Source organism: Mus pahari, chromosome 14, assembly GCF_900095145.1.
Source record: "Mus pahari chromosome 14, PAHARI_EIJ_v1.1, whole genome shotgun sequence".
NCBI classification, from domain to species: domain Eukaryota; kingdom Metazoa; phylum Chordata; class Mammalia; order Rodentia; family Muridae; genus Mus; species Mus pahari.
Genome location: NC_034603.1, coordinates 55,529,847 through 55,539,264, shown reverse-complemented (window position 1 = coordinate 55,539,264; position 9,418 = coordinate 55,529,847). Strand labels below are relative to the sequence as shown.

Here is a 9,418-nt window from a genome sequence, read left to right as displayed (position 1 = left end):
GTGGGGGCCCAGGTGAGGATGTCTAAGCATAGAACTGACCCCGGGATTCAGAGGGAGGGGGCTGAGAAGTACCCATCTTTTCAGGAAAAATTGATACGGAGTTTTCTACACAGCCGCACACAGCAAGCTTACATTATCAATGGCTAATTCATTCACAAAGTTAGCTAACATTACTGAAACCACGTCTAAGTTGCTTTGGTTGCTGCTAGGTTTAGTGTCAATGTAGTTGATAGGGGCCCAGAGAAAATTCAAAGTGCCATGGCGGGGTGTTTTCAAAGTGTCTTTGGATCTCAGAGATGAAGAATTTATTCTCTCACACAGGCATTTTTAATAAACAACAAACAGACACCAAGAGTCACTTTCAAAGATATGGAAATAACCACATGGAAACTGTCCATCCTTCAGATAGCAAATATGTCCTTAGTGACATACTTGGAGAGGTAAACGGGGGTGACATTTATAACCTCATAAGAAATACTTACAGGGAGTATGCGTGTGTGCACACATGCTTTTCCGTAGCAGTTCTATGCACAGAGCATTGCAGGTAGCCGCTAGGAGGTAGAGGTTTAAGCCATGGGCACTAGGCAGACACAGAACAGTCAGATCCACATTCACAAAGGTCTCATTCAGAAGGCAGCTGTGAGAAGAGAGGGTGAGGGGGAAACACAGGGATGCGGGGGATGAGAGGATAACGGTCTCCGTAGTTAACAGGCTGCAGTGGACCAGAGAAGAGAGGCTGGAAAGAGTGAGCATGGGCGGGGGAGTTGGGCACCCGCACCCCTCACTCTGCCTCTCGACACCAGACTATCTAACTGAATCCATCCCCGCCCGCCCTTTCCCCCACTTTCCACACTTTCTCCCGGTCTCTGTATTGTTTTCCTTCCTCGTAATCTTTCTTTACTTCATCTCTTCCCGTTTCCTCACATCCAACTCCTCCCCTTTCCTCAGCTTTTGCAAAAGTGCTGTCCTTTCAAAATTGCTTCAAGTGTCCCTTCAGCAACACTCAGCACCTCTCGCTTACTTGCTTGGGCCTCTCGGTCTCTGTCTCATGGTTGTCTATGCACATCCTGTGGAGCCTCACCAAGCAAGAGGCTCCTGTCTTAGGGAGTGGGAAGCAACTCCATACCATACTCAGCTGTGTGCAGAGGCTCCTCTACAAGGACCCAAATGTCCTATAATTATTCACCCACTCTGTGAGCAACAGCAGACCCTTAATAAACACTGCCTATAACCAAGAGGCCCACTGCTAGGAACAAATCAATTTTAAGAGCTCGATCCATGTTCCCAGGACCTTATGGCTTGTACTGTAAAGACACAGAGAGAGGAGACTGCTACTATGTGACCGTCTAAATGCTGTGTGAACATAGCACAAAAATCTACAGGCTGGAAGGGGGAGACACATCTACCCTGGGACACACTGAGGGCTCACTGAGGGTGACCCCTTTAATCCAGCACTGCATGTAGGAATTTCAAATATGTCGTTCCACTCACTCCAACAGAAAACCCAGGAAAGAAAGCCTTTTCTATTCTCAGCTTCACATGTCGGAACTGAAATTCCAAAGAAGTAAGTTAGTCGTTCCTGGTTAACTCTGGAAAAACAAAAAACAAAGAAACAAAGAAACTAACAGACAAAAAAACCCAAAGGAACACTTGAAGTTCATTCTAGAGCATCTCACTCTGTCTTCTCATCACTGTGTGGATCTTGGGAGGGAAAGTTGCATACCCTCCTGTGCGGCTTTAAGATAATTTGTGAATGTGTATTCCGGAACTTACTTGTCACCTCTTCAGAGACGAGGTTGTGTATTCCGGAACTTACTTGTCACCTCTTCAGAGACGAGGTAGGTAATACTACGGTCTTCACATGATGATATCCATCATATGGAACAACTCAGTCTGAGCCCCGCATGCTTACAGGGCAGGGAGTCACTTCATGCACGTGGATCAGTCAGCCGTTTCCTTTAGGTTCATGCAGAAGACACCATGGAACCAGGAAACCTCACATGGGTGTCAGAGTTCATCTTCCTGGGGTTCTCAGAGATCTGGGAGCTTCAGGTCTTCCTGTTTCTAGTGTTCTTGTGTGTCTACAGCACGACTGTGGTGGGAAACCTCCTCATCATAGTCACAGTCTCCTCAGACCCCAGGCTCCACACACCTATGTACTTCCTGCTCCGCAACCTGGCTGTCTTAGACCTCTGCTTCTCCTCAGTCACTGCCCCCAAGATGCTGGTGGACTTCCTCTCTGAGAAGAAGACCATCTCCTACCAAGGATGCATGGCACAGGTCTTCTTCTTCCATTTCCTGGGAGGGGCCATGGTCTTCTTCCTCTCAGTGATGGCCTATGATCGCCTGGTAGCTATCTCCCGGCCCCTGCACTATGTCTCCATCATGAACACCCAACACTGTGTGGTACTGGTGGTGACTGCATGGATTGTGGGATTTGTCCACTCGATTATCCAGCTGTCTCTGATGCTCCCGTTGCCCTTCTGTGGCCCCAATGTCCTGGATAACTTCTACTGTGATGTCCCCCAAGTGCTAAGACTTGCCTGCACGGACACCTCCCTCCTGGAGTTCCTCATGATCTCCAACAGTGGGATGCTGGATGTCATCTGGTTCTTTCTCCTTCTCATCTCTTACTTGGTCATCCTGGTGATGCTGAGATCACACTCAGGGGAGGCGAGGAGGAAGGTGGCGTCCACCTGCACCACCCATGTCATCGTGGTGTCTATGATCTTCATTCCAAGCATTTACCTGTATGCCCGTCCCTTCACCCCCTTCACCATGGACAAGGCCGTGTCCATCAGCCANACGGTCATGACCCCCATGCTCAACCCCATGATCTACACGCTCAGGAACCAGGAGATGCAGGCAGCATTGAAGAGACTAGGGATGCATCTGCTAGTTTGTAGAAAAGAGTGACTATGGGTAAGGTACTTTCTGTGGTTTATCCTTTTTAGAAGTATACATTCTTACTGCTCATAGCTTAAGCTTGTTTTCACAGCCTGTCTTAGTAAAGGACCTGTTCTGAAGTCTAGTAAATGTTATGGCTAGAGTCTAAACTGTTTTACACAAGCTCAGCTATTTGGTAACTGGCATAACTATTTTGGGAGGTTGTAGAACTTTTGGGGTCTAGGACCCAGCTCTCTGACATGGGTTACTGGCATAGGCCTTGGGTACTGTATCCTAGCCCCCACTTCCAGCACTCTCAGAGTCTCAATGCACCAATACATTGTAATCAGGTACTCTGTCCCCACCACCCCACACTCCTGTCATTAAGGACCAAGTTGCATCACCCACCATGCCTTCCTCAGGATGGACTATTTCCTGCAGCTGTGAGCCAACACAACCCCCTTCTCCTTTAATTTGCTTTAGTCCCAGGGACTCAGTAACTTGGCTCTGTAGGCAAAAAGGAAGTGTTCTCTTGGTGGTTAAAGTTTTCGAAAGGTATTCTAACACCCTCACAGTAACTAGACATGTTTACTTGTCCATGGACAGCCATAGCCTCTTTGTCCCTCCTCTGATGGATGGGAACTTCTCCTTTGTGATGATGGCATCTCCCCCGAGAAGACTATCCCTGTGTGTCACCTCTCTTCTAAGCGTTTTCTGTTGTTCTGAGTCCAGAGCACGGGGCGGGACCTACGTGGTTTGCACTCCCAGTCCTGTATAGGAGCTCTGATCTTTCACATCAAATTGCTGACCACAGAAGTCCTACCTCAACACTCAGGTCTTGGCTTCACCAAACTGGCTTAAACCAATGATCTCGACAATGTTACACATCTGTCAAGATCTAAACAGGGTGCTAGAGGATGCTGTGGAGGACACAGAAAGTGGGAAGGGTTACTGCTCATCACTCTCGACACAGACATATTTATTTCTTCTGTCAGTTGAATCGTGCACTGAAGTGGCCAGAAATCCTCTGCGATATCACACACACACGCACACACACACACGCACACACACAAGTGTGGGGGGGGGACAGTGAGGGTGGCTGCCCACCACACCCAAGATGTGAAACCCATTATCAATGGGCTTGATAGGAGTCTGGCTATTGGCTGCTGTCCCCACTCCACCCCTATTTTCAGAGGCAACAATTTCTCGAAAATTGGATCAGAATACTCATTAACTTAGTCAACAATTTGTTTCCCCCACCATTCACTTTTATACATTTGAATTTGAGTCTTGGTGTTGTATTTTGATTCGTAGAAGATACTGTGTAGTATTTTGTTAACTCTCAGTTCAATGATCTCTTTCTAGCTCATCTTCGTCCTCTCTCCCTTTTCCTTCATCAGTTGTTGTAAGTTCAGTCTTTACAGCCAGCTAGGGCTATTCCTTTTCCTATTCACTGGCATGTTTTCCTCTGCTACATGCTATTCTCTCTTTCCTTCATAACAAATGTGAAAGGTGTCAGGTTAGAGAGAGTAGGATATAGTTTACATTGCAAGGGAGGCTGTATCCCAGACAAATCCAAATTAAGGGGTTGTTGTTATTGTTGTTTGTAAATCCATGGGCTAGGGAGAAGGTTCAGTCTATCAAAGACTAGAATCCTTGTACAAAATCCTGGTATGGTGGCATGCATCTGTAATCCTAATGATGGAGAGGCAGAGACAGGGGGACCTCTGAGTCTTGCTGGCCGGCCAGTCTAGTCAAATTGCTCATTTCCAGGTTTGATGAGAGACTTGTCCTAAAAAATAATGTGAAGAGTTATTGAGGAAGTCCCAACATTGAATTCTGGCCTCCTTATGCACACACATACATTTATATTAGCATACATTCGTAGGAACATGTACAAACATGTCCACAGACACATGCCACAAAGATAAACAAGAACAGTAGGATCTCCTAGATGTAAGAGCGTCTCCCTTGGGAGCAAGAAGCCATAAGGAATGAGTCCCTTCCTTTCTCACCTCACCTTCTCTTGCCTGTGTAACTGTCCACATAAGGGCAAAAATGGGGATCATTGTTCCAAACTGAGACTTGATTTTTTTTTTACACTTCCTGTAGCTGCTTAGCTCAGTCTATCTGGCTTCTAATTACACCTATGGAGAGGATTTTATTAGGTAGGGTGTCTTAGTTAGGGTGACAATTGCTTTGATGAAACACCATGATCAAAACAACTCGGGGAGGACAAGGTTTATTTGATTTACACCTCCATGTCTCTGGTCCATCACTGAAGGAAATCAGGACAGAAACTTAAGCAGAACAGGGATCCTGGCGGCAGGAGCTGATGCAGAGGCCATGGAGGAGTACTGCTTACTGACTTGTTCCCCATGTCTTGCTCAATCTGCTTTCTTATAGAGAACCCAGGACCACCAGCCCAGCAATGACTCCACTCACAATGGATTGGGCCTTTCCCCATCAATCACTAATTTAAAGAATGCCCTACAGGTTTTCCTGCAGTCCAATTGTATGGAAGCATTTTCTCAACTGAGGGTCCCTCCTCTCAGATGACTATAGCTTGTGTCACACTGAAATAAAACTATCCAGTACAGTGAGGTTGGGCCACATGTCCCCAGTCGTTGGGGGGGGGTGCAGACATTGAGTATTACACTGTTCCCCTCCAGCCAGGGTTGTGGGTGGGGGTTGTGCCAAGAGAGTGATGATGGATATGGGCTGATACCTCCAATGTGGTCTACTACAAATGCAATAAGAACAGCGTCCCTTTGATGGCACCATGCAATCCTTTCATCTTTAGTTGTGCCTGATGCTCATGTGTTGAACCCGCTCACTGAGCAAGTGTTTGCGTGTCTGTGATGCACTCATTCAGTTCTGTTTTAATTTTTTCCTGTGGGTTCATAGGGAAGTTCCTGGTTCTGTTTTGGCAAATACAAGGAAGAGAGACCATTCTACCCTTGATCAGGAGTCTCAAGAACCGAGGTATCCCGAGGGGGATATTTGTGGTGGCATCCATGCCAGAATACCCAGTAGGCACCCAGAGCAAGAGCTGAGGGAGCTGGGAAGAAGGCAGAGACAAATGCGGGGAATCCTTCCAACACTGCCTGCCCTGAAGGCAGCAAGAGGAACATCCCTGGAGTGGCACCACCCAATGGCACCCTTCGAGGGAGGAGGACACCAGGGCAGTCAAAGACAAGGACTCCTGCCCTGGGTGTGCTCCTGACAGATGCAGGGCACAACATAGGCAGGCCGGGATGTCCCATGCAAGTCATAGGGGAGTCCTTTTCTCTGGAGAATTCACAAGCAACAATAAAACTACAAAGCAGTTCCTTATCACCACACCCTGGACATCCTCAATGATGTCAGATAAAATATTGCCTGGCTAATGTATGCACCCACTATGTCTCTTCAAAACTCACTCTGTCTGTCTGTCTGTCTGTCTGTGTCTGTCTATCTGTCTGTCTGTGTGCCTGTCTGTGTGAGTGTATAAGAGTGGTCTACTACAGAGCATGTGTAATGCATGATGCTAAGAGAACTAAGAAAGTCAGAAGAGAAATAAGAATTGGGTGGTCCAGGTGCCTCAGGGTGAGTGTGGGGAGGGGTCTGCTCTCACTTGGCTTCCTCTGTCTTGGCAGCATTCGCTGCCTGGGTTGGCGTAGGAAGGTGGAAAAAGGAAATTGGTACATCCCTCCCTAGGGCTGACAAAGAAGCCCCGAAGCCCAGGAGGTGGCTGCAACATGACTTCTCTGGATCCCACCTCTTCTCTAGATTCTCAAATGATATGGTACGACACAGAGCTGGGATTATCTCTGAAAGGTTATGGGGTGACTTTATGGATCAGGCTAAACACCACTCCATGCCTCTCAGCAGAAGCCAAATACCTTTAAAATTTGATTTTGTCACTCAGTGTGGTGGTCAGATATGTTTGAAGGCTTCGTGGAAATTAGACAAAGGTTCCCCCGATATGGGACTGATGTAACTCAGAGAGACCAGAGAAAGCCGCCTGGAGAGCAATACGCGGGCCGGTGTGCAATCCCCACATCCTCTCCTGATTAAACTGTTACTTTACACTCTGGTTCTGACATTCATGATTTTATGTGTTTTGAATTGCTAAAATGCACAACTGTGGGCCTTTTCTTTCTTTTCTATTCTATTTTATTATTTTTATTAATTAATTAATTAATTTTTTTACACTCTATACATATGTTATTCTCCTCCATCCACCCTCCAACTGTCCACATCCCACACCTCCTTCCCACCCCCCTGTCTCCACGTGGACACCCTCACCCCCAACCCTACTTGACCTCCTACACTCCCTGGGGCCTCCAGTCTCTTGAGGGTTAGGTGCATCATCTCTGAATGAACACAGACCTGGCAGTCCGCTACTGTATATGTGTTGGGGCCTCATATCAGCTGGTGGATGCTGTCTGTTTGGTGGTCCAGTGTTTGACAGATCTCAGGGGTCCAGATTAATTGAGACTGCTGGTCCTCCTATAGGATCACCCTTCTCCTCTGCTTCTTTCAGCCTTCCCTAATTCAACAACAGGGGTCAGCTGCTTCTGTCCATTGGTTGGGTGCAAATATCTGCATTTGACTCTTTCAGCTGCTTGTTGGGTCTTTCAGAGGGCAGTCACGATAGGTCCCTTTTTGTGAGCGCTCCATAGCCTCAGTTGTAGTGTCAGGCCTTGGCACCTCGACTTGAGCTGGATCCCACTTTGGGCCTACCGTTGGACCTTCTTTTCCTCAGGCTCCTCTCCATTTCCATCCCTGTAACTCTTTCAGATAGGAACAATTCTGGGTCAGAGTTGTGACTGTGGGATGGCAACCCCATCCCTCACTTGATGTCCTGTCTTCCTGATGGAGGTGGGCTTGTTCCCTCTTCTACTGTCCTGCAGTTCATCTAAGGTCCCTCCCTTTGAGTCCTGAGAGTCTCTCACCTCCCAGGTCTCTGGTGCTTTCTGGAGGGTCCCTCCAACCTCCTACCTCCTGAGGTTGCCTGTTCCCATTCTTTCCGCTGGCCCTTGGGGCTTCAGTCCTTTTCCTTCACTCAGTACCAGATCAGGTTCCCCTCCTTCCCCCCCTCCCACTCCCCCTGGCGGGGCCTTTTCTTATAGAGGAACTGTGTGGAACTGTGTTGGTTATATGTGTGCACTGGCATGTTATGAGTGTGCATGTGTGTGTGGGGGTGCATATGTATGGAGGCCAGATGTCAACCCTGAACATTTCTTCTTAGATACTGTCAATCTTTAAATCTTTTTTTTTAAAAAAATTATTTTAAAATTGTGAATCTGTTTGTGCATGTGAGTGCCGTACTTATTAAGGCCAGTAGAAGGCTCAGGAGCTCCCAGAGTTGGAGTTACAGGCGGTTGTGAACTGCCGGATGGGGGGTGGGGGCTAGGAGTGCCCTCACTTTGTTTTTGAGACAAGCCAATCGCTTTCATTAGGACTTGGGACTTGTGGATTAGGTTCAGTGGCCATTGTACCCCAGGGATACTCCAGCGCCTCTCCCTCCCCAACACAGGGGTGCTGCCTCGCCTGGCTTAAAAAAAAAAAATTTAAAAATTAAAAAAAAAAAAAAAATGTGGGCCGGGTGATAGTGGCACTCACTTTTAGTCTCAGCACTTGGGAGACAGAGGCAGGCAGATCTCCGAGTTCCAGGACAGCTCAGCCTGGTCTACAGAGAGTTCCAGGACAGCCAGGGTAGCTAGGCCTGGTGGGACACATTTTCAATCCCAGCACTTGTGAGGCAGAGGTAGATAGATTTCTATAAGTTCTATGTGGTGAGTTCTGGGCCAGCCAGGGCTATGTAAAGAGATCCTTTTTTTTTTTTTTTTTTTTAAGTGAGTGCCCGCACACATGCATGTGCATCATGGTGTGCCCGGTGCCCACCGAGGGCACCAGATTCCCTGGAGTTAGACTTACAGTTGCTTCTGAGCTTCCTAACGCAGATACTAGGACACTGACTTTGGCTTTGTGTGTGAGCACCAAGTGCTCTTAGCTTAGGAGCCCTCTCTCCAGACTTCCATGCCTGGTTTCTCAGGTGGTTTCCAGGGATTGAACTTGGGTCCTCCTGTTCAAGCAGCAAGCTCTCCCTCACCCTATGCTGGTCCTTTATTAAACACAAGTGAGCCCAGGGGAGCTGAGGAGGATGCGGGCTTCCCTCTCAGATTCCCACTAACCCCTATTCTGGGGGCCTTCTTTCTCCACAAGCTGAACAGCTAGCCTACGCAGTCCTCCCAGGCCATGTAGGGACTCGGTCTCTCCACACCAGCTGCAGAGTTAGGACTGACCCTTCCTGCCTTTTACTGACTTGATCAGCAGTTCAGCAAGGTCAAGTTCTTGCTCAGGCCGTGACAGAAGTGAGAGTAGTGCTGGCCTTCCCAGCGAGCTCTCCGGAGCCCCAAGCTGCACTGTCAGACTTGGTGAGTAAAGGGGGAGAACTCGGAGATGTCTGTTTCAGAAACACAACACCCACAACACACACACACACACACACAGATACAGACACACAGACACATACAAACACACA

General features: G+C 47.9%; 1 protein-coding gene across 1 annotated transcript; it reads left to right on the top strand.

Moving 5' to 3' along the window:
* The first annotated feature begins 1,980 nt into the window (after positions 1-1,980).
* LOC110332339 (olfactory receptor 4D2) lies at positions 1,981-2,916 on the top strand. The gene has a single exon (XM_021213508.1). It carries the CDS (start codon positions 1,981-1,983, stop codon positions 2,914-2,916), a length of 936 nt encoding a protein of 311 aa, XP_021069167.1.
* Positions 2,917-9,418: the final 6,502 nt, after the last annotated feature.